The sequence below is a fragment of the Strix uralensis genome, chromosome 2, assembly GCF_047716275.1.
Source record: "Strix uralensis isolate ZFMK-TIS-50842 chromosome 2, bStrUra1, whole genome shotgun sequence".
Classification (NCBI taxonomy): domain Eukaryota; kingdom Metazoa; phylum Chordata; class Aves; order Strigiformes; family Strigidae; genus Strix; species Strix uralensis.
Window position 1 is genome coordinate 139044374 of NC_133973.1, and position 24139 is coordinate 139068512.

Here is a 24139-nt window from a genome sequence, read left to right on the forward strand (position 1 = left end):
CCCCCGGGGGGGGCAGTGAGGCTGCGGGCAGCGGCCCTTCCCTGTCCGGGGCGGTGCTGGAGGAGGAGCCGGTGCGAGCCGAGGGAGCAGCAGAGAGAAGGGGAGCGGGGCCGCGCGGTCGGTCGCCAGGCGGCTGCCGGGTAAAGCCGCGACGGGGGGGCCGCGCGGTGCGGCGGGACCGGCGGCAGAAGCCGCTCCGGGTCGGGGCCGGGCGGCGGCGGCGCTTCCCAGGGCCGCGTGGGCCGGGCTTCCGGGTGCGTGGGCGAAGGGCGGGCGCTGTAGTCACGTGAGCGGGGCTTCTGGTCGGCCATGTTGGCTCCCCGGGGGACGCCGGGAGTTGTAGTTTGTCGGCACTCGGCTGCCCGGCAGCTGCGTCGCTGCCGGGGGCGCGCGGCACGGCACAGTCCTCGCTACCGGCGCGGCCCCGCGGCGCAGCGCGAGGGGCGGTTTTGTGGCGGGTTCGTGCGGTTTCCCGCGGGCTGCCCGCGGCTCCCCCAGGACCGGTGTGCCCGTGCCCCAGCAGTGCGCATGCGCGATGGCGGCCCCCGGAAGTGCCGCAATCCCCAAGCGCTTCCCAAACCTGCCCGTGGGTCTCTGGGAGTGCAGGGCTATGGGGTGGCTGCATTTCCCCCTCCCCCTCCCCCCCCCCTCAGCATCGCCCGTGGGGACTGCGGAGGGGGTCAGAGAGCAGACGGGGTGAGCTGTGCCGTGGGCCAGAAATGGAGGCAACGTTTTGCCTTCCTGGGGCTTGAGAACAGACGCGTGTGGCTGATTGAGGGGCTCTGAAACAGACGGAGTTGTGTGGCTTTGGGCTCAGAAACAGAGGTCAAGTCGTGCATTTTTTGGACTTGAGAAGAGGCTCAGCAGGCAGGTTTTTGGGCTCAGAAAGAGGCACTAAGGCAGCTGGTTTGGGGGCCAAAAGCAGAATGCAGTTTGGCTGGTTTTGCAGGCAGGTGAGAGGCGGAGGGTTGTGGGAGGGCCCTGGGGGCTGCGGGGGAAAGGAGGGGGTGGGTGTCGGGGTGGCATGGGACCCCGAAGCTTGGGAGGCCGGCGTGCACCAGGCCAAACTCCACGTCTGCGGTGACTGGCGGCGCTCTGTCTTGCGGGTGATGGAGAGGAACCTGTTGAATGCGGGAGCATCCCAGTGAGATGACGTGCTCCTGATGAGGATGGATTCTGGAGCGTGCTCTCTGAAAGGTAAGTCAAGGGGCAAAAGCCGTGGGTAGGGTGGGGCCAGCAGAGGCTCTGCCATCAGGGCTGTGGAGAGGGCTATTTAGGCTTCCTTAAGTCTGTGGGAAGAGAGCAGGGTCTGTCCCACAGGACGTGCATGTTCTGGCCTGTGTCTGTGTCCTCGTGTCGTTTGTGGTGTCTGTGTTCTGTCTTGTATGCGGTGCCTTCCCCACGTCTCTGTGGTGCCCCGTGGGCTCTCTGCACGGGACACCCACCTTGGTAGGTGTCCATGGGGTCTGTGATGCCTTGCTGCGCGGTGGGAGGTGGAAGGTGGGGCTCCGGCCGCGTGCGATCTACAGCAATAATGGTCAGTGCTGCTTCTTTCCCTCTTCCAGAGGCCGTGCTGAGGCTGCGCTTGTCCGTTCCTGCCCAGGGGTGCTGTTGACTGCGCCCACCTCGGGCTTGTGTGAGGTATCTCTGCCTGGCCTTGCGCTTCTCACGGCACGGGGGCAAAAAGGGACAGGCGGAGCCCTTCCCGGCTGTGGACAGCGGACAGGAGCTGCCGCGGCTGAAGCTGGAGAGACCAGAGAAAGCAGAAGAAAGAGAAAATCAAGACCATCTGTGCAGCACCCGCCTCCCAGTGCAGGAAGAGAGAGCCTGCCTCTCTGCGTGAGGAAGGAGCCCTCTTCACAGTCAGACCGCCAGCGTGCACCCAGGGTCTGCGTGCGTCACCCCAAGCGTGGTACGGCCGTGTAGTGCGCGAGCAAGCGAGGCTGCGTGTGTCGGAAGCCTGGTCTTGTAAGAGGTGAGAGACACCCGCGTATTCTTTGAGGGGGAGGACAGCCAGGCGACTGGATTTTCAGAAGAAGAAGAGGGGCAGGAGGAAGGAAGGAGAAAGAAGCATCTGACCCGTCAAATTCTCCCGGCAGTGCCGAGAACGAGAGCTGGGGTGAGTCCTGGACCTTCAGGGCCCTGTCACACGTCTTGTGCGTCCCGGTCCTTTCCTGCCCGTCACCTGGACCTCTTTTTTCCATGCTGCTGTTATTTCTGCCGCCCCCGCCCCTTTCCTAGACCTCTCCTCTTCTTTATTCTTCTGTCCTGCTCCCCCTTCCTTTCTCACTTTCTCTCTCTTGTCCTACTGCTCCCTTTTCTCATTTCTCTCTGTGCTTTTGTCCTGCCTCTCCCTCCTTTTTTTCATCTTCCATCTCTGCGCTTAGTGTCGTCGCTTTTTAAATTTTCATTCTACGTCTTTTAGTTTGCTGTCGCTATTTCGTGTTTCCTTAGTGCTGCCGCTTTTTAAATTTTCTTTTCTGTGCCTCTGTTCTAGTTCGGTATCCCTGTGTGATCATTTTTTCCTTTATTTCACCAACACCTGTTGCTTTTAAAATGTTCTTTTTCCCTTCAGTGTCTTTTTAGTGAGTTTTTCTCTTTCCTTAGTGCCCTCTCTGTCTTTTTAAATTGTCCCCTCTTTTGTTCGCTGTGGCTACTTCTTAGTTCCAGGGCGTGGTTGGACCAGATGACCTGCAAGAGTTCCCTTCCCACCTCAAACCGTTCTGCAGTTCTGGAGTCACAGCTGTCACATCCAGGGCCGTGAGCTACCACAGGCATGAGAAAGTTGCCCCAGGCTTCAAGGCCATCCCGAGCGCCTGCTGCTTTACTCCGGCCGCAGCGCTCCTGAAGAAGAGGAGAAGGTAATTTTGCAGTGGTCAGGGCTTTTAGGGCTCAGTGGTCGTGCTCAGTGGGTTGCGTGGTTGGGTGGTTTGAAGGGACAGTCCGAGAGGGCATCTGAAATGCCCTTGCAGGGTGGAGGGAGGCAGGAAAGCGGGGGGGGGGGGGGTTAGAGCTGGCAAGGGACTGCCCCGGGCTGGGGGGCGGTGTGCCCGTGGGTGCCAGTACCTCAGCTGCTGTGTCGGCATTGCGGGAGCCGTGGGGGTCGTGGACTTTACTCTGCCTCCCCCCAGAAAGCTCTGGCTGACGAAGTTATGCCACAACAGAGACTGCAGCCGTCAGCACCACGGGATGCTGATAATGACCAGCACAGGCCTCGCTGAACTGTCGTTTTCCCTGCTGCTTGCAATGGATCTGCAGTGGCCTTTGATTCGCGGAAAAAGACTCTACAACTCGAAATGGAGTTATAAAGCAGGTATGTTTTACTCCGGCCGGGGTGCAAGGGGATTTCTCCACAAACCTTGCACACCAACAGCACATTTTACCAAAACATTATAGAGTGTGGATACACTTATTCACTGGATTACATAACACAAACTATCATATGCATGAGTAAGGCTGGGTTAGTTCTAGAGGCTGGTGTTAGCAGTTTATGTTATCTTTGCACCTGTGCATTGCCTCCTGGGGGGCGTCTTCGGGGTCTTTGGGAGGAAGGCTCGTAGTCTTTCTCACCTTGTTTTTTCCCCGGAGCACGCGCAGATTCTCTTAGCCAATTTCTTGAACAACAAAAATGTTTTTCAGCCGGTTTACTCATGCTATCTTATTTAAGGGAAGCAATGAAACTTCTACCATCCGTATATGTCTATCTTTACTCATTACCGAGGCCCAGCTAGTTAGAGCATACCTGTTCCTCGAGGACAAAAACATGATATTTTGCTGAACACTGCAGTTCTTGGTAGATTTTCACAGTAAACTGCTTTGTTTTGATGAACACGGCAGTCCTTGGTAAAATTCCACAGAACAGTCTGGGCAAGCAGGATTCTTAGCAATATTAAAAAATACTATAAGTAGTACTATAACTTGCTAGAAGTAAGTAAATAAGTTGCTAAGCAGCTTTCTATTGCAGATTTAGAAAAACGACAGATTACTTCCAGAACGAACTCGCCCCCCCCCCCCCCCCCCCCCCCCAATTTTCCTGTTTGGCCAGTCAGTAAACCAGAGGGGGAGGTGGCGTTGAACAGGCCATTATGGGCATTTAAGTGCTTAAATAGAGCCCCATTGTCAGCGGCAGACCCCAACAATGCAGCCTTAACGACTAGGCTGCAAGTCCCTGCACGTCCTTGGCTGGCAGTGCTACGTGTCAAAGACATGGTTTTTCCCTTAGGGGAAGAAGGCAGAACAAAAATTTGCATTTACATGGGTGGGTAGCCAGCATACCTTTACCAGACTCCCAGAGGGGGGTAGAAACAATCAGAAATGCCCCAATCTAGAAAAAAAATTACAACAGCTTTGTAATGGGTACTTTAGGATATTGGAGAAAACAGGTACCTGGATTCTCCATTGCCTGTCCACTGTATTCGCTTTTACAAAAAGGAAAACGGTGGAGTTGGCATTCAGAACATGAAGAAGCGATTAAAACTCTGATACTCGAATTAAAAACATATCTAAATTACAAATGCCTATTAATACTTGACGCACTATCATTACAGCAGCCATTTAAACGTTCACCAATTTTAGATGCACCCCCCCTACCTCTAGCATGGGATGCTAGTGACAACAATGGAGTAAAAGAAACTCAGTACGAGATGGATTTATCCTGTATCCTAAGGGGTAACCTACCTGTTCAGCCTTTCCCCCCCGCCCCGCCCCGAGACAGTTCTCTTTTCTTTCCTTGAAGAACATCGATGGTGTGAAAACTTATCTGGATGGTCACCACCACCAACAGGACTGTTCAATTCCATGTTTCACTCGGTCTGATTTTCCTAATTCCAGCTTTAATATGTTTACTACTTCTAATAGTATTGTATATTAAGGCTTGGAGGATGGTTAAACAGATCACTCAGTTACAAAAGCATCCCTGTGTGTATGCTTCCCTAAAATAATTTTTTTTAATAGCAACTAATAAAACACAAACTTGCCTTCCGTTATAATTGGATTATGGCATCCTCTGTTTATAGGCATAGAGGCAAGAGGCAACCACACTGTCGCTTGTGGGAGGCATTGGCCTGTCAGCCTTGCACAGCCTCTGAGAAATAGCTAGGCTTTGATGAAAAACAGGCCTTAGAAGAAAGATAAGAAACTGCTGAGTAGTGCCAAGGTGGCAGGGAAAAACAACAGACAGCTGCAACACCGAACTGTGGAAAAGTACTGAATTGTGAGAAGTTACTGCTGCGAAAACAGCGCGTGAACGAGAGGGTGATTGGTCTGCACAGGGCATGTTAGAGTGGTCTGATGCTGATAGGAGAAAAGGTTGGTAGCTGTCTAATTGCTGATTTGGTAGCTATGAAGTAAGAGCTTTACTGACAGCATCCCAGAGCATAAGTATGTACCATTGTAACAATAAAGTCTCTTTTTTCCTTCTGGACTTCATGGAGAGTCCGTGCCTCAAGTTGCCTCAAATGGTGCCCTGTGTGAGGCGGCGATAGGCGTGATTAGCTTGGATCACTGCGGTGGCAAACCCCACAGGATTTAGGTAGCTGCTGAAAGGAAGCAGGAGCCGGCATCAGTCACCGTTGCAGTGTGAGCAAGGTGAGCTGTGGGGAAGCGATGGGTAGGTCAATACCCTCGGAAGAAAAGTCAGTGCTTGCACTGATGCAAAGACTGTTAGCTAAATATAAGGTGCATATTAATCTGCATGCCTTGAAGAGAATTTTAAAGTGGGTAGCAGCCGCGGTTACTATATTCACTGTTCCGATATGGGATAAAGCAGGAGTAAGACTGTGGGACTGTGCAACCCGAGGGAATGAGGTTGCAGATAATAAAGCAGGTTTTTTTTTTTTTTGAGATCCAGATTTTGAGATAATAAAAAGACAAAATAATGAACGCGACCAGACTGTTAACACAGAGAATGAGAACCCAGAGGGCAAGGACGCATATTTTGAACCCCGGGAGCAAGATTTATATGCTGGGTCTCTAGACTGTGATAATCTTTTAGACCCTGACACTGTAAATCCTAAAAGACAACCTGGGCTCTGTCCTCCCTTAGCTGGGGATGATCGTGGGTAAAAGTGAGGCAAGAAGCCCTGGCGCAAGGGGATATGGACATGGCAAGAAAGATTGTTGCTCCTGTAATTTATGAGCCAGGACGTCAGCCACGTTGTGAAGGACTGCATTTTTCTGTTATTAAAGAACTACAGAAGACCGTTAATGAGGACAGACTTAAACTCATTTACAACAGGTATACTGGAGGCAATCGCTCATGGATGTCAATTGGTCCCATGGGATTGGCTGGCACTTTTAAAAACGGTATTAACGCCGGCACAGTATTCTATCTGGAAAACCGACTGTGTGGATCTCTGTACTCAGCATTCACGCCCCCCCACCTGCAAGCGCCCCGGGCCTCCCTGAGCCCCGCCCCCCCGCCGCGGGGCGACCGCCTGCGGCCAAGCCCGGCACCAGGCCAAGCCCGGCACCCCGCTCTAGGCCCCCGCCCCCCCCACCCCCCGCCAAAAGCGGCAGTTTTTACAGAAGGTGCTGACACTGGGATGCGGTGTCCCTTGTCTGTCAAGACCACATAACCTATAAGCAATGGCTTTATATATTCTTAATATTATATTCATGGCGAGTCCGTGCCTCAGTTGCCACTGCCACTCTATGGACAAGATAAATTGACTTTAGTCACGGGGTGGATTGTGGTGGTGCAATTCTTACCCCTCCCCGCTCCTCCTTGTTGGGCTGCTTGGTGCTAGGTGTGATTCCACCCACATCCCCCCCGAGCTACACACCGATCTGTGGAGATAAAGCAATCACCTCGTCCTCGGTGTCTTTTGCAGGGCTTTTGCGAGCTGTCATTATGCTACTTGTCTGACTTTGGCTCACTGTTTGACATATGATTTCCACTGCACTCGCAACAGTCGTGGCTATGTAATAATGTTCTCTCTTATCTCCTTAACCTGCATTGCTCTAAATTTCCCATCTCCAGGAGTTTTGCTCGCTATTGGTGTGTGTGAAGGTGCCTTTGGCTCTAAAAAGATGCCTGACGTATAATGCTTATATCTCAGAAAGGCCACAAGAAATGAAGTACTGTAGCCCAGGTAATAGACAGTGAGGGCGGAAAAGTCGCTGTGGGGGCGCAGCGGCCGCCTGAGGGAAAGGGGGCGGGACCCGCCTGTGGGAAGGGGAAGGGCGGGAAAGTCGCGCGCCGCTGTGAGGGGCGGAGCGGCCGCCTGAGGGGAAGGGGGCGGGTCCCGCCCCGCCAGACGCGGGCAGGAGTCCGGAGCAGAGGAGTGGCGGTCGCAGTCGTCTCTGCGGGAAGCACTGGCGCAGCAACTGGGTGAGAAAAGCCGATCTGTGAGTTTTTGGCGGGGCGGGGCGGGGCGGGGCGGGGGAGGCGCTGAGATTCGGGTGGTGCTGTGGCGAGCTCTGTCCGGGGCCCGGCGACCCTCTCAGACCCGACGGCGTCTTCTTGCCCTTGCAACAGCTGGTGGTGGAGCAGAAAGAAGAGACAAACATCGCGTGCAGAAGGACCCGCAAGACAAGAGAGAGCGGCAGGAGGAGCTGAGGAAGTCTGAGCAACAAGTGCAGGAAAGAGAAGGGCGCTCCGGGCAAAGCGCCGCCGTGAGGGGCGGAGCGGCCACCTGAGGGGAAGGGTAGTGGGACCTGTCTGGGGCGGGGGGGAGCGCCGTCGCCGCGGGGCGGGCGGGGGGTGGTGTGGAGCCGTCTGTGGGGGGGAGCACCGTCGTCGCCTGGGGTGCGGGGAAGCCGCCGCCGGGGGGGGGCGGGGAGCGCCGTCGTCGCCGCGGGGGGGAGGGGTGGGGGGAAGAGCGCCGTCGCCGTCCGACGCGGGGGGGGTCGCAGTCTGGAACGGGGGGCAGCGACGTCGCCGTAGGCGGGGGGGAGCGTCGTCGCCGCGGGGCGGGCGGGGGGTGGTGTGGAGCCGTCTGTGGGGGGGAGCACCGTCGCCGCCTGGGGTGGGGGGAGCGCCGTCGCCGCCGGGGGGGGGCGGGGTGGGGGGAAGAGCGCCGTCGCCGTCCGACGCGGGGGGCGTCGCAGTCTGGAACGGGGGGCAGCGACGTCGCCGTCTGAGGCGGTAGCGGGGGGAGCACCGTCGCCGCGGGCGGGCGGGGAGTGGACTGGACCCGCTTGGGGGGGTGGGCGCCGTCGCCTCAGGGGCTGAGGAGGGTCCAAGGCCCCGCTGGATGCAGCCAGGAGCCCGCAGCAGATGAGTGGCCATCGCAGTCGTCCCTGCAGGAAGCACTGAGGCATCAATTGGCTGAGACAAGGTGATCTGTGAGGTTTTCTCGGGGGGGGGGAGGAGGGGGGGGTGTTGGGGTATGGGCAGGGGGGGGGCCGGCTTCGCTCTGTCCTCCCTGTGGGGGAGCTGGCATCTGACCGTACTGTCCTTCCAAGCAGCACCTCCTGAAGAAGAAAGAAGAGGCATTGTGAGGAGCAGCGGACTGAAGAGAGGAGCGGGGCGAGAGAAGGGAGCTCTGGACAAAGGTGCTTCCCCGTTACCGGGGCTGCGGTCGCACAAGACGGTTGCTGGCACCTTTGGTGCCCTGGCCGGCGCTGCGCTGGGTGACCTCCCTGTAAGCAGGGCTCGGGTCTCTGGTCTTTTGCCACCTTGCCCCACGGTTTGGCTGCCCGGAGAGATGGGCAGCCCTGTCAGGAGAGTGAGCGGCGCTGTCTCCGCGCCGAGGGGGAAATGGGGCTCTCCGGACCCCACGCCCGCCCTGTAAGCAGGGGAGGGCCGTTTCCCCGGCCCCGGGGCTTTCTGGCTGCTGGCGGCCTGGCCAGCGTGCCCCCCTGGAGTCGGGGCGTGTCACGGCATTTGTCCCTTGGCCACCCCGTGAAGCCCCGCGGCACGTTGAGTCGCTGTGGCCTGCGTGCGTCCTGCGGGGCAGGTCTGGGGCTCTGCTCTCCTGCTCGTGGGAAGGGATGGCTCCCCAGACACTGGCTGCACAGAGCTCGCTCTCTCTTCCGGGAAGTTTTGTTTGTCCCTGTGTGTGTGTGTGTGTGTCTGTGTCTCTGTCTCTGTCTCTGTCTCTGTCTGTGGGTGTGAGTGAGCGAGCGAATGAGCTTCTCGTTTAGGCCCCTGTTGAAATCGCTGCAGTGTACTTAGCTTAAACTTCCCGGGAGGGAAAGAAGGGCTCTGTGCAGCAACAGGGGGTCGGTCCCCTCTGAGCCCGCGAGCGGAGGGCGAGTTCCGGCTTGCCCCTCCTTGCCCCTCCTTTCGAAGGAGAGAGCGAAGCCCCGTGGCCGTAGCGCGGCCAGCGTGCGACCCGCCTGTGTTCGGGGCCCGGGTCTCTGCCTGGGTGGCCGCCTGTCCTGCTGGCGACCTGCCAGCGTGCCCGCCCTGTACTCGGGGTGAGTGCCACGAGCCGTGGAGCCCTCTGTCCCCAGGAGCCGCTCGGCCGCCCTGTAATCAGGGCTGGGCGGGCTGCCTGCGGTGGGCAGCCAGCAGAGGCTGCCCTGTAAGTCCGGGGCTGGCCAGTGACCTGCAGGCCCGGGCACTCTGCAGTGCCGGCAGCGGCTCGAGCCCCCTGTAAGCAGGGGTGCAGCCACTTTGGCCGCCGCTTTGTGTGCCCAGCTCCCCTTTGTCCAGAGTTCCCGACTCTGAGCCCAGCTCCAGCGCCAGTCGGGACTGCATGCGTGGCAACCCCGGAGCGCCGATTGAGTGAGAAAAGCTGATCAGTGAGTTTCTTTTCGGGGTGGGGGGGGGGGGGGAAGCGCTCTGGGGACCTCCCTCCAGAGGCCGGCTTCCCTCTGTCCTCCCTGTGGGGGAGCTGGCGCCTGACTGAACTTTCCTTCCAAGCAGCACCTTGGAAGCTGCAGCGCCACGGGATGCTGATAATGACCAGCACAGGCCTCGCTGTACTGTCGTTTTCCCTGCTGCTTGCAGTGGATCTGCAGTGGCCTTTGATTCGCGGAAAAAGACTCTACAACTCGAAATGGGAGTTATAAAGCAGGTATGTTTTACTCCGGCCGGGGTGCAAGGGGATTTCTCCACAAAGCTTGCACACCAACAGCACATTTTACCAAAACGTTACAGAGTGTGGATACACTTATTCACTGGATTACATAACACAAACTATCATATGCATGAGTAAGGCTGGGTTAGTTCTAGAGGCTGGTGTCAGCAGTTTATGTTATCTTTGCACCTGTGCATTGCCTCCTGGGGGGCGTCTTCGGGGTCTTTGGGAGGAAGGCTCGTAGTCTTTCTCACCTTGTTTTTTCCCCGGAGCACGCGCAGATTCTCTTAGCCAATTTTTTGAACAACAAAAATGTTTTTCAGCCGGTTTACTCATGCTATCTTATTTAAGGGAAGCAATGAAACTTCTACCATCCGTATATGGCTATCTTTACTCATTACCGAGGCCCAACTAGTTAGAGCATACCTGTTCCTCGAGGACAAAAACATGATATTTTGCTGAACACTGCAGTTCTTGGTAGATTTTCACAGTAAACTGCTTTGTTTTGATGAACATGGCAGTCCTTGGTAAAATTCCACAGAACAGTCTGGGCAAGCAGGATTCTTAGCAATATTAAAAAATACTATAAGTAGTACTATAACTTGCTAGAAGTAAGTAAATAAGTTGCTAAGCAGCTTTCTATTGCAGGTTTAGAAAAACGACAGATTACCTCCAGAACGAACTCGCCCCCCCCCCCCCAATTTTCCTGTTTGGCCAGTCAGTAAACCAGAGGGGGAGGTGGCGTTGAACAGGCCATTATGGGCATTTAAGTGCTTAAATAGAGCCCCATTGTCAGCGGCAGACCCCAACAATGCAGCCTTAACGACTAGGCTGCAAGTCCCTGCACGTCCTTGGCTGGCAGTGCTACATGTCAAAGACATGGTTTTTCCCTTAGGGGAAGAAGGCAGAACAAAAATTTGCATTTACATGGGTGGGTAGCCAGCATACCTTTACCAGACTCCCAGAGGGGGGTAGAAACAGCCACAATTTCTAGAGTTTAACTCCCTGAACAGGTAAAACTATATCAGTATATAGACGATATTCTAACTGGAGGACCCTCTCCTAACAGGGTGGGAGAAGCAGCAGCAACAGTTTGGCAAACATTGCATGAAGCAAAAATTGAAATTCTGCCTGAAAAATGTCAGGGACCAAGTAAAGAACTGAAATTTCTGGGCACTTGGTGGATTGCTGGAAGCGCAGCAATTCCACCAGATACGCTGAATAAAACAGAACGATCAGAAATGCCCCAATCTAGAAAAAAAATTACAACAGCTTTGTAATGGGTACTTTAGGATATTGGAGAAAACAGGTACCTGGATTCTCCATTGCCTGTCCACTGTATTCGCTTTTACAAAAAGGAAAACGGTGGAGTTGGCATTCAGAACATGAAGAAGCGATTAAAACTCTGATACTCGAATTAAAAACATATCTAAATTACAAATGCCTGTTAATACTTGACGCACTATCATTACAGCAGCCATTTAAACGTTCACCAATTTTAGATGCACCCCCCCTACCTCTAGCATGGGATGCTAGTGACAACAATGGAGTAAAAGAAACTCAGTACGAGATGGATTTATCCTGTATCCTAAGGGGTAACCTACCTGTTCAGCCTTTCCCCCCCGCCCCGCCCCGAGACAGTTCTCTTTTCTTTCCTTGAAGAACATCGATGGTGTGAAAGCTTATCTGGATGGTCACCACCACCAACAGGACTCGGTCTGATTTTCCTAATTTTAACTTTATTATGTTTACTACTTCTAATAGTATTGTATATTAAGGTTTGGAGGATGGTTAAACAGATCACTCAGTTACAAAAGTATCCCTGTGTGTATACTTCCCTAAAATATTTTTTTTTTAATAGCAGCTAATAAAACACAAAATTCGCTTCAGTCATAATTGGATTATGGCATCCGCTGCTTATAGGCAGAGAGGCAAGAGGCAACCACACCGCCACTCTCTGGACAAGATCAAGTACTGTAGCCCAGGTAATAGACTGTGAGGGCGGGAAAGTCCATGTGGGGGCGCAGCGGCCGCTTGAGGGGAAGGGGGCGGGACCCGCCTGTGGGAAGGGGAAGGGCGGGAAAGTCGCGCGCCGCTGTGAGGGGCGGAGCGGCTGCCTGAGGGGAAGGGGGCGGGTGCAGCCCCGCCAGACGCGGGCAGGAGTCCGGAGCAGAGGAGTGGCGGTCGCAGTCGTCCCTGTGGGAAGCACTGGTGCAGCAACTGGGTGAGTAAAGCCGATCTGTGAGTTTTTGGCGGGGCGGGGCGGGGCGGGGCGGGGGGAGGGGGGGAGGCGCTGAGATTCGGGTGGTGCTGTGGCGAGCTCTGTCCGGGGCCCGGCGACCCTCTCAGACCCGACGGCGTCTTCTTGCCCTTGCAACAGCTGGTGGTGGAGCAGAAAGAAGAGACAAACATCGCGTGCAGAAGGACCCGCAAGACAAGAGAGAGCGGCAGGAGGAGCTGAGGAAGTCTGAGCAACAAGTGCAGGAAAGAGAAGGGCGCTCCGGGCAAAGCGCCGCCGTGAGGGGCGGAGCGGCCACCTGAGGGGAAGGGTAGTGGGACCTGTCTGGGGCGGGGGGGAGCGCCGTCGCCGCGGGGCGGGCGGGGGGTGGTGTGGAGCCGTCTGTGGGGGGGAGCACCGTCGTCGCCTGGGGTGCGGGGAAGCCGCCGCCGGGGGGGGGCGGGGTGGGGGGAAGAGCGCCGTCGCCGTCCGACTCGGGAGGGTCGCAGTCTGGGGCGGGGAGGGAGCAAGGTCGCCGTAAGCGGGGGGGGGAGCGTCGTCGCCGCGGGGCGGGCGGGGGGTGGTGTGGAGCCGTCTGTGGGGGGGAGCACCGTCGCCGTCCGACGCGGGGGGGTCGCAGTCTGGGGTGGGGGGGAGCAACGTCGCCGTCTGAGGCGGGTAGCGGGGGGAGCACCGTCGCGGCGGGGAGGGCGGGGGATGGACTGGACCCGCTTGGGGGGGCGAGCACCGTCGCCGCAGGGGCTGAAGAGGGTCCAAGGCCCCGCTGGATGCAGCCAGGAGCCCGGAGCAGATGAGTGGCCGTCGCAGTCGTCCCTGCAGGGAGCATTGAAGCACCAACTGGGTGAGACAAGCTGATCTGTGAGGTTTTCTCGGGGGGGGGGGGGGGGGGGGGGGGCCGCCTTCCCTCTGTCCTCCCTGTGGGGAAGCTGGCATCTGACCGTACTCTCCTTCCAAGCAGCAGCTCCTGAAGAAGAAAGAAGAGGCATTGTGAGGAGCAGCGGACTGAAGAGAGGAGCGGGGCGAGAGAAGGGAGCTCTGGACAAAGGTGCTTCCCCATTACCGGGGCTGCGGTCGCACAAGACGGTTGCTGGCACCTTTGGTACCCTGGCCGGCGCTGCGCTGGGTGACCTCCCTGTAAGCAGGGCTCGGGTCTCTGGTCTTTTGCCACCTTGCCCCACGGTTTGGCTGCCCGGAGAGAAGGGCGGCCCTGTCAGGAGAGTGAGCGGCGCTGTCTCCGCGCCGAGGGGGAAATGGGGCTCTCCGGACCCCACGCCCGCCCTGTAAGCAGGGGAGGGCTGTTTCCCCGGCCCCGGCGGCTTTCTGGCTGCTGGCGGCCTGGCCAGCGTGACCCCCTGGAGTCGGGGCGTGTCACGGCATTTGTCCCTTGGCCACCCGTGAAGCCCCGCGGCACGTTGAGTCGCTGTGGCCTGCGTGCGTCCTGGGGGGCAGGTCTGGGGCTCTGCTCTCCTGCTCGTGGGAAGGGATGGCTCCCCAGACACTGGCTGCACAGAGCTCGCTCTCTCTTCCGGGAAGTTTTGTTTGTCCCTGTGTGTGTGTGTGTGTGTGTGTGTGTGTCTGTGTGTGTGTGCCTGCCTGTGTCTGTGTCTGTGTCTGTGGGTGTGAGTGAGCGAGCGAATGAGCTTCTCGTTTAGGCCCCTGTTGAAATCACTGCAGCGTACTTAGCTTAAACTTCCCGGGAGGGAAAGAAGGGCTCTGTGCAGCAACAGGGGGTCGGTCCCCTCTGAGCCCGCGAGCGGAGGGCGAGTCCCGGCTTGCCCCTCCTTGCCTCTCCTTTCGAAGGAGAGAGCGAAGCCCCGTGGCCGTAGCGCGGCCAGCGTGCGACCCGCCTGTGTTCAGGGCCCGGGTCTCTGCCTGGGTGGCCGCTTGTCCTGGTTGGCGACCTGCCAGCGTGCCCGCCCTGTACTCGGGGCGAGTGCCACGAGCCGTGGAGCCCTCTGTCCCCAGGAGCCGCTCGGCCGCCCTGTAATCGGGGCTGGGCAGGCTGCCTGCGGTGGGCAGCCAGCAGAGGCTGCCTTGTAAGTCCGGGGCTGGCCAGTGACCTGCAGGCCCGGGCACTCTGCAGTGCCGGCAGCGGCTCGAGCCCCCTGTAAGCAGGGGCGCAGCTTCCTTGGCCGCCGCTTTTGTGTGCCCAGCTCCCCTTTGTCCAGAGTTCCCAACTCCGAGCCCAGCTCCAGCGCCGCCCGGCACTGCACGCGTGGCAGCCCCGGAGCGTCGATTGGGTGAGAAAAGCCGATCTGTGAGGGTTTTTTTTGGGGGGGGGGGGGGGGGAGTGGTGGTGTTAGGTTATACGGGGTTGCGGGTGGGAGGGCGTCTGGGATTCGGGCGGTGCTGTGGCGAGCTCTGTCCGGGGGCCGGTGTCCCTCTCAGACCTGACGGCGTCCTTCTGCCATTACAGGAGCTGGCGGAGAAGAAGGAAGAGCCAAACATCGCGTGGGGAAAGACCTTCAAAGGCAAGAGAGAGCGGGGGGAGGAGCGGAGGAAGTCTGGGCAACAAGTGGAGGCAAAAGAAGGGCGCTCTGGGCAACAGGACCACCCTGTCACTGGGCTCTGGTCGCGCAAGGGTGTCACCAGGACCTTTGGTGCCCTGGCCGGCTTTGTGCCCTGGCCGGCTTTGTGCCGGGTGATCTCCCTGTAAGCGGGGCTCGGGTCTTTGTTTTTTTGCCGGCCTTTTGCCACGTTGCCCCATGGTTCGGCTGCCCGGGCAGGTGGCAAGCGTCTGAGGGGGGTGAGCAGCACCGTCTCCGCAGCCGAGGCGGGAAGCGGGGCTCCTAAAGCCCACCGCGGTGGTGAGCTGCAGTCAGGACGGCCAGCCCATAACTCGGGCGTAGATGGGAGCCTTGAAGTGCACGGGGCTCGTTGAGCGTGCCGAGCCAAGGGAGAACCCCCTGTAAGGAAGGCCGTGAGCATCCCCTGTGCTTAAGGGGAGGTGCTGGGAGGGACGAGGGACCCTCCCCTGTGAGCAGGCCGGTGTCCCTGGCCCCGGCCTTTCAGAGGCGTGGGGCTGAGACGTGCAGGGCTGGGCGTGCCCTGCCCTAGCCCTAGCCCTCTTTCTGTGTGCTGTCAGCCCCAGGAGCAGCTTGGGAGGAAGAGAGGCACGGGGGAAGGCAGGAGGCTGCGAGGCAACGGTGCCTGCGAGCCGGGCCCAGGTCCGGCCCGGGCAGGCCTGGCAGTGCTTTGAGCTGGGCCAGCACCCTGGAAGCAGGGCTGGGGCCTCTGCTCCATCCTCCGGGTGGGGGAGCTGGCGCCTGACCGTGCCCCCCTTCCAAGCAGCAGCTCCTGGAGAAGAAAGACGAGGCATCGTGAGGAGCGACGGGCTGAAGAGAGGAGTGGGGCGAGAGAAGGAAGCTCTGGACAAAGGGGACCTCCCTGTTAGCGGGGCTGCGGTCGCACGAGACCGTTGCCGGCACTTCTGGTGCCCTGGCCGGCGCTGCGCTGGGTGACCTCCCTGTAAGCAGGGCTCGGGTCTCTGGTCTTTTGCCACCTTGCCCCACGGTTTGGCTGCCCGGAGAGAAGGGCGGCCCTGTCAGGAGAGTGAGCGGCGCTGTCTCCGCGCCGAGGGGGAAATGGGGCTCTCCGGACCCCACGCCCGCCCTGTAAGCAGGGGAGGGCTGTTTCCCCGGCCCCGGCGGCTTTCTGGCTGCTGGCGGCCTGGCCAGCGTGACCCCCTGGAGTCGGGGCGTGTCACGGCATTTGTCCCTTGGCCACCCGTGAAGCCCCGTGGCACGTTGAGTCGCTGTGGCCTGCGTGCGTCCTGGGGGGCAGGTCTGGGGCTCTGCTCTCCTGCTCGTGGGAAGGGATGGCTCCCCAGACACTGGCTGCACAGAGCTCGCTCTCTCTTCCGGGAAGTTTTGTTTGTCCCTGTGTGTGTGTGTGTGTGTGTGTGTGTCTGTGTGTGTGTGCCTGCCTGTGTCTGTGTCTCTGTCTGTGGGTGTGAGTGAGCGAGCGAATGAGCTTCTCGTTTAGGCCCCTGTTGAAATCACTGCAGCGTACTTAGCTTAAACTTCCCGGGAGGGAAAGAAGGGCTCTGTGCAGCAACAGGGGGTCGGTCCCCTCTGAGCCCGCGAGCGGAGGGCGAGTCCCGGCTTGCCCCTCCTTGCCCCTCCTTTCGAAGGAGAGAGCGAAGCCCCGTGGCCGTAGCGCGGCCAGCGTGCGACCCGCCTGTGTTCAGGGCCCGGGTCTCTGCCCGGGTGGCCGCTTGTCCTGGTTGGCGACCTGCCAGCGTGCCCGCCCTGTACTCGGGGCGAGTGCCACGAGCCGTGGAGCCCTCTGTCCCCAGGAGCCGCTCGGCCGCCCTGTAATCAGGGCTGGGCAGGCTGCCTGCGGTGGGCAGCCAGCAGAGGCTGCCTTGTAAGTCCGGGGCTGGCCAGTGACCTGCAGGCCCGGGCACTCTGCAGTGCCGGCAGCGGCTCGAGCCCCCTGTAAGCAGGGGCGCAGCTTCCTTGGCCGCCGCTTTTGTGTGCCCAGCTCCCCTTTGTCCAGAGTTCCCAACTCCGAGCCCAGCTCCAGCGCCGGCCGGCACTGCACGCGTGGCAGCCCCGGAGCGTCGATTGGGTGAGAAAAGCCGATCTGTGAGGTTTTTTTTTGGGGGGGGGGGGGGAGTGGTGGTGTTAGGTTATACGGGGTTGCGGGTGGGAGGGCGTCTGGGATTCGGGCGGTGCTGTGGCGAGCTCTGTCCGGGGGCCGGTGTCCCTCTCAGACCTGACGGCGTCCTTCTGCCATTACAGGAGCTGGCGGAGAAGAAGGAAGAGCCAAACATCGCGTGCGGAAAGACCTTCAAAGGCAAGAGAGAGCGGGGGGAGGAGCGGAGGAAGTCTGGGCAACAAGTGGAGGCAAAAGAAGGGCGCTCTGGGCAACAGGACCACCCTGTCACTGGGCTCTGGTCGCGCAAGGGTGTCACCAGGACCTTTGGTGCCCTGGCCGGCTTTGTGCCCTGGCCGGCTTTGTGCCGGGTGATCTCCCTGTAAGCGGGGCTCGGGTCTTTGTTTTTTTGCCGGCCTTTTGCCACGTTGCCCCATGGTTCGGCTGCCCGGGCAGGTGGCAAGCGTCTGAGGGGGGTGAGCAGCACCGTCTCCGCAGCCGAGGCGGGAAGCGGGGCTCCTAAAGCCCACCGCGGTGGTGAGCTGCAGTCAGGACGGCCAGCCCATAACTCGGGCGTAGATGGGAGCCTTGAAGTGCACGGGGCTCGTTGAGCGTGCCGAGCCAAGGGAGAACCCCCTGTAAGGAAGGCCGTGAGCATCCCCTGTGCTTAAGGGGAGGTGCTGGGAGGGACGAGGGACCCTCCCCTGTGAGCAGGCCGGTGTCCCTGGCCCCGGCCTTTCAGAGGCGTGGGGCTGAGACGTGCAGGGCTGGGCGTGCCCTGCCCTAGCCCTAGCCCTCTTTCTGTGTGCTGTCAGCCCCAGGAGCAGCTTGGGAGGAAGAGAGGCACGGGGGAAGGCAGGAGGCTGCGAGGCAACGGTGCCTGCGAGCCGGGCCCAGGTCCGGCCCGGGCAGGCCTGGCAGTGCTTTGAGCTGGGCCAGCACCCTGGAAGCAGGGCTGGGGCCTCTGCTCCATCCTCCGGGTGGGGGAGCTGGCGCCTGACCGTGCCCCCCTTCCAAGCAGCAGCTCCTGGAGAAGAAAGACGAGGCATCGTGAGGAGCGACGGGCTGAAGAGAGGAGTGGGGCGAGAGAAGGAAGCTCTGGACAAAGGGGACCTCCCTGTTAGCGGGGCTGCGGTCGCACGAGACCGTTGCCGGCACTTCTGGTGCCCTGGCCGGCGCTGCGCTGGGTGACCTCCCTGTAAGCAGGGCTCGGGTCTCTGGTCTTTTGCCACCTTGCCCCACGGTTTGGCTGCCCGGAGAGAAGGGCGGCCCTGTCAGGAGAGTGAGCGGCGCTGTCTCCGCGCCGAGGGGGAAATGGGGCTCTCCGGACCCCACGCCCGCCCTGTAAGCAGGGGAGGGCTGTTTCCCCGGCCCCGGCGGCTTTCTGGCTGCTGGCGGCCTGGCCAGAGTGACCCCCTGGAGTCGGGGCGTGTCACGGCATTTGTCCCTTGGCCACCCGTGAAGCCCCGTGGCACGTTGAGTCGCTGTGGCCTGCGTGCGTCCTGGGGGGCAGGTCTGGGGCTCTGCTCTCCTGCTCGTGGGAACAGATGGCTCCCCAGACACTGGCTGCACAGAGCTCGCTCTCTCTTCCGGGAAGTTTTGTTTGTCCCTGTGTGTGTGTGTGTCTGTGTGTGTGTCTGTGTGTGTGTGCCTGCCTGTGTCTGTGTCTCTGTCTGTGGGTGTGAGTGAGCGAGCGAATGAGCTTCTCGTTTAGGCCCCTGTTGAAATCACTGCAGCGTACTTAGCTTAAACTTCCCGGGAGGGAAAGAAGGGCTCTGTGCAGCAACAGGGGGTCGGTCCCCTCTGAGCCCGCGAGCGGAGGGCGAGTCCCGGCTTGCCCCTCCTTGCCTCTCCTTTCGAAGGAGAGAGCGAAGCCCCGTGGCCGTAGCGCGGCCAGCGTGCGACCCGCCTGTGTTCAGGGCCCGGGTCTCTGCCTGGGTGGCCGCTTGTCCTGGTTGGCGACCTGCCAGCGTGCCCGCCCTGTACTCGGGGCGAGTGCCACGAGCCGTGGAGCCCTCTGTCCCCAGGAGCCGCTCGGCCGCCCTGTAATCGGGGCTGGGCAGGCTGCCTGCGGTGGGCAGCCAGCAGAGGCTGCCTTGTAAGTCCGGGGCTGGCCAGTGACCTGCAGGCCCGGGCACTCTGCAGTGCCGGCAGCGGCTCGAGCCCCCTGTAAGCAGGGGCGCAGCTTCCTTGGCCGCCGCTTTTGTGTGCCCAGCTCCCCTTTGTCCAGAGTTCCCAACTCTGAGCCCAGCTCCAGCGCCGGCCGGCACTGCACGCGTGGCAGCCCCGGAGCGTCGATTGGGTGAGAAAAGCCGATCTGTGAGGTTTTTTTTTGGGGGGGGGGGGGGAGTGGTGGTGTTAGGTTATACGGGGTTGCGGGTGGGAGGGCGTCTGGGATTCGGGCGGTGCTGTGGCGAGCTCTGTCCGGGGGCCGGTGTCCCTCTCAGACCTGACGGCGTCCTTCTGCCATTACAGGAGCTGGCGGAGAAGAAGGAAGAGCCAAACATCGCGTGGGGAAAGACCTTCAAAGGCAAGAGAGAGCGGGGGGAGGAGCGGAGGAAGTCTGGGCAACAAGTGGAGGCAAAAGAAGGGCGCTCTGGGCAACAGGACCACCCTGTCACTGGGCTCTGGTCGCGCAAGGGTGTCACCAGGACCTTTGGTGCCCTGGCCGGCTTTGTGCCCTGGCCGGCTTTGTGCCGGGTGATCTCCCTGTAAGCGGGGCTCGGGTCTTTGTTTTTTTGCCGGCCTTTTGCCACGTTGCCCCATGGTTCGGCTGCCCGGGCAGGTGGCAAGCGTCTGAGGGGGGTGAGCAGCACCGTCTCCGCAGCCGAGGCGGGAAGCGGGGCTCCTAAAGCCCACCGCGGTGGTGAGCTGCAGTCAGGACGGCCAGCCCATAACTCGGGCGTAGATGGGAGCCTTGAAGTGCACGGGGCTCGTTGAGCGTGCCGAGCCAAGGGAGAACCCCCTGTAAGGAAGGCTGTGAGCATCCCCTGTGCTTAAGGGGAGGTGCTGGGAGGGACGAGGGACCCTCCCCTGTGAGCAGGCCGGTGTCCCTGGCCCCGGCCTTTCAGAGGCGTGGGGCTGAGACGTGCAGGGCTGGGCGTGCCCTGCCCTAGCCCTAGCCCTCTTTCTGTGTGCTGTCAGCCCCAGGAGCAGCTTGGGAGGAAGAGAGGCACGGGGGAAGGCAGGAGGCTGCGAGGCAACGGTGCCTGCGAGCCGGGCCCAGGTCCGGCCCGGGCAGGCCTGGCAGTGCTTTGAGCTGGGCCAGCACCCTGGAAGCAGGGCTGGGGCCTCTGCTCCATCCTCCGGGTGGGGGAGCTGGCGCCTGACCGTGCCCCCCTTCCAAGCAGCAGCTCCTGGAGAAGAAAGACGAGGCATCGTGAGGAGCGACGGGCTGAAGAGAGGAGTGGGGCGAGAGAAGGAAGCTCTGGACAAAGGGGACCTCCCTGTTAGCGGGGCTGCGGTCGCACGAGACCGTTGCCGGCACTTCTGGTGCCCTGGCCGGCGCTGCGCTGGGTGACCTCCCTGTAAGCAGGGCTCGGGTCTCTGGTCTTTTGCCACCTTGCCCCACGGTTTGGCTGCCCGGAGAGAAGGGCGGCCCTGTCAGGAGAGTGAGCGGCGCTGTCTCCGCGCCGAGGGGGAAATGGGGCTCTCCGGACCCCACGCCCGCCCTGTAAGCAGGGGAGGGCTGTTTCCCCGGCCCCGGCGGCTTTCTGGCTGCTGGCGGCCTGGCCAGCGTGACCCCCTGGAGTCGGGGCGTGTCACGGCATTTGTCCCTTGGCCACCCGTGAAGCCCCGTGGCACGTTGAGTCGCTGTGGCCTGCGTGCGTCCTGGGGGGCAGGTCTGGGGCTCTGCTCTCCTGCTCGTGGGAAGGGATGGCTCCCCAGACACTGGCTGCACAGAGCTCGCTCTCTCTTCCGGGAAGTTTTGTTTGTCCCTGTGTGTGTGTGTGTGTGTGTGTGTGTCTGTGTGTGTGTGCCTGCCTGTGTCTGTGTCTCTGTCTGTGGGTGTGAGTGAGCGAGCGAATGAGCTTCTCGTTTAGGCCCCTGTTGAAATCACTGCAGCGTACTTAGCTTAAACTTCCCGGGAGGGAAAGAAGGGCTCTGTGCAGCAACAGGGGGTCGGTCCCCTCTGAGCCCGCGAGCGGAGGGCGAGTCCCGGCTTGCCCCTCCTTGCCCCTCCTTTCGAAGGAGAGAGCGAAGCCCCGTGGCCGTAGCGCGGCCAGCGTGCGACCCGCCTGTGTTCAGGGCCCGGGTCTCTGCCTGGGTGGCCGCTTGTCCTGGTTGGCGACCTGCCAGCGTGCCCGCCCTGTACTCGGGGCGAGTGCCACGAGCCGTGGAGCCCTCTGTCCCCAGGAGCCGCTCGGCCGCCCTGTAATCAGGGCTGGGCAGGCTGCCTGCGGTGGGCAGCCAGCAGAGGCTGCCTTGTAAGTCCGGGGCTGGCCAGTGACCTGCAGGCCCGGGCACTCTGCAGTGCCGGCAGCGGCTCGAGCCCCCTGTAAGCAGGGGCGCAGCTTCCTTGGCCGCCGCTTTTGTGTGCCCAGCTCCCCTTTGTCCAGAGTTCCCAACTCCGAGCCCAGCTCCAGCGCCGGCCGGCACTGCACGCGTGGCAGCCCCGGAGCGTCGATTGGGTGAGAAAAGCCGATCTGTGAGGTTTTTTTTGGGGGGGGGGGGGGGAGTGGTGGTGTTAGGTTATACGGGGTTGCGGGTGGGAGGGCGTCTGGGATTCGGGCGGTGCTGTGGCGAGCTCTGTCCGGGGGCCGGTGTCCCTCTCAGACCTGACGGCGTCCTTCTGCCATTACAGGAGCTGGCGGAGAAGAAGGAAGAGCCAAACATCGCGTGGGGAAAGACCTTCAAAGGCAAGAGAGAGCGGGGGGAGGAGCGGAGGAAGTCTGGGCAACAAGTGGAGGCAAAAGAAGGGCGCTCTGGGCAACAGGACCACCCTGTCACTGGGCTCTGGTCGCGCAAGGGTGTCACCAGGACCTTTGGTGCCCTGGCCGGCTTTGTGCCCTGGCCGGCTTTGTGCCGGGTGATCTCCCTGTAAGCGGGGCTCGGGTCTTTGTTTTTTTGCCGGCCTTTTGCCACGTTGCCCCATGGTTCGGCTGCCCGGGCAGGTGGCAAGCGTCTGAGGGGGGTGAGCAGCACCGTCTCCGCAGCCGAGGCGGGAAGCGGGGCTCCTAAAGCCCACCGCGGTGGTGAGCTGCAGTCAGGACGGCCAGCCCATAACTCGGGCGTAGATGGGAGCCTTGAAGTGCACGGGGCTCGTTGAGCGTGCCGAGCCAAGGGAGAACCCCCTGTAAGGAAGGCCGTGAGCATCCCCTGTGCTTAAGGGGAGGTGCTGGGAGGGACGAGGGACCCTCCCCTGTGAGCAGGCCGGTGTCCCTGGCCCCGGCCTTTCAGAGGCGTGGGGCTGAGACGTGCAGGGCTGGGCGTGCCCTGCCCTAGCCCTAGCCCTCTTTCTGTGTGCTGTCAGCCCCAGGAGCAGCTTGGGAGGAAGAGAGGCACGGGGGAAGGCAGGAGGCTGCGAGGCAACGGTGCCTGCGAGCCGGGCCCAGGTCCGGCCCGGGCAGGCCTGGCAGTGCTTTGAGCTGGGCCAGCACCCTGGAAGCAGGGCTGGGGCCTCTGCTCCATCCTCCGGGTGGGGGAGCTGGCGCCTGACCGTGCCCCCCTTCCAAGCAGCAGCTCCTGGAGAAGAAAGACGAGGCATCGTGAGGAGCGACGGGCTGAAGAGAGGAGTGGGGCGAGAGAAGGAAGCTCTGGACAAAGGGGACCTCCCTGTTAGCGGGGCTGCGGTCGCACGAGACCGTTGCCGGCACTTCTGGTGCCCTGGCCGGCGCTGCGCTGGGTGACCTCCCTGTAAGCAGGGCTCGGGTCTCTGGTCTTTTGCCACCTTGCCCCACGGTTTGGCTGCCCGGAGAGAAGGGCGGCCCTGTCAGGAGAGTGAGCGGCGCTGTCTCCGCGCCGAGGGGGAAATGGGGCTCTCCGGACCCCACGCCCGCCCTGTAAGCAGGGGAGGGCTGTTTCCCCGGCCCCGGCGGCTTTCTGGCTGCTGGCGGCCTGGCCAGCGTGACCCCCTGGAGTCGGGGCGTGTCACGGCATTTGTCCCTTGGCCACCCGTGAAGCCCCGTGGCACGTTGAGTCGCTGTGGCCTGCGTGCGTCCTGGGGGGCAGGTCTGGGGCTCTGCTCTCCTGCTCGTGGGAAGGGATGGCTCCCCAGACACTGGCTGCACAGAGCTCGCTCTCTCTTCCGGGAAGTTTTGTTTGTCCCTGTGTGTGTGTGTGTGTGTGTGTGTGTCTGTGTGTGTGTGCCTGCCTGTGTCTGTGTCTCTGTCTGTGGGTGTGAGTGAGCGAGCGAATGAGCTTCTCGTTTAGGCCCCTGTTGAAATCACTGCAGCGTACTTAGCTTAAACTTCCCGGGAGGGAAAGAAGGGCTCTGTGCAGCAACAGGGGGTCGGTCCCCTCTGAGCCCGCGAGCGGAGGGCGAGTCCCGGCTTGCCCCTCCTTGCCCCTCCTTTCGAAGGAGAGAGCGAAGCCCCGTGGCCGTAGCGCGGCCAGCGTGCGACCCGCCTGTGTTCAGGGCCCGGGTCTCTGCCTGGGTGGCCGCTTGTCCTGGCTGGCGACCTGCCAGCGTGCCCGCCCTGTACTCGGGGCGAGTGCCACGAGCCGTGGAGCCCTCTGTCCCCAGGAGCCGCTCGGCCGCCCTGTAATCGGGGCTGGGCAGGCTGCCTGCGGTGGGCAGCCAGCAGAGGCTGCCTTGTAAGTCCGGGGCTGGCCAGTGACCTGCAGGCCCGGGCACTCTGCAGTGCCGGCAGCGGCTCGAGCCCCCTGTAAGCAGGGGCGCAGCTTCCTTGGCCGCCGCTTTTGTGTGCCCAGCTCCCCTTTGTCCAGAGTTCCCAACTCCGAGCCCAGCTCCAGCGCCGGCCGGCACTGCACGCGTGGCAGCCCCGGAGCGTCGATTGGGTGAGAAAAGCCGATCTGTGAGGTTTTTTTTTGGGGGGGGGGGGGGAGTGGTGGTGTTAGGTTATACGGGGTTGCGGGTGGGAGGGCGTCTGGGATTCGGGCGGTGCTGTGGCGAGCTCTGTCCGGGGGCCGGTGTCCCTCTCAGACCTGACGGCGTCCTTCTGCCATTACAGGAGCTGGCGGAGAAGAAGGAAGAGCCAAACATCGCGTGCGGAAAGACCTTCAAAGGCAAGAGAGAGCGGGGGGAGGAGCGGAGGAAGTCTGGGCAACAAGTGGAGGCAAAAGAAGGGCGCTCTGGGCAACAGGACCACCCTGTCACTGGGCTCTGGTCGCGCAAGGGTGTCACCAGGACCTTTGGTGCCCTGGCCGGCTT

General features: G+C 61.0%; 1 protein-coding gene across 1 annotated transcript; it reads left to right on the top strand.

Annotated features, from left to right (window-relative positions):
* Positions 1–1459: 1459 nt before the first annotated feature.
* Positions 1460–18406, top strand: LOC141940045 (uncharacterized). The gene is made up of 10 exons (XM_074860813.1): positions 1460–1500; positions 1604–1636; positions 1849–1912; positions 2003–2119; positions 2665–2861; positions 9899–9965; positions 11830–11953; positions 13166–14447; positions 16953–17007; positions 17828–18406. Exons 1-8 carry the CDS (start codon positions 1460–1462, stop codon positions 13489–13491), a joined length of 969 nt encoding a protein of 322 aa, XP_074716914.1. The 3' UTR covers positions 13492–14447; positions 16953–17007; positions 17828–18406.
* The last annotated feature ends 5733 nt before the right edge of the window (positions 18407–24139 follow it).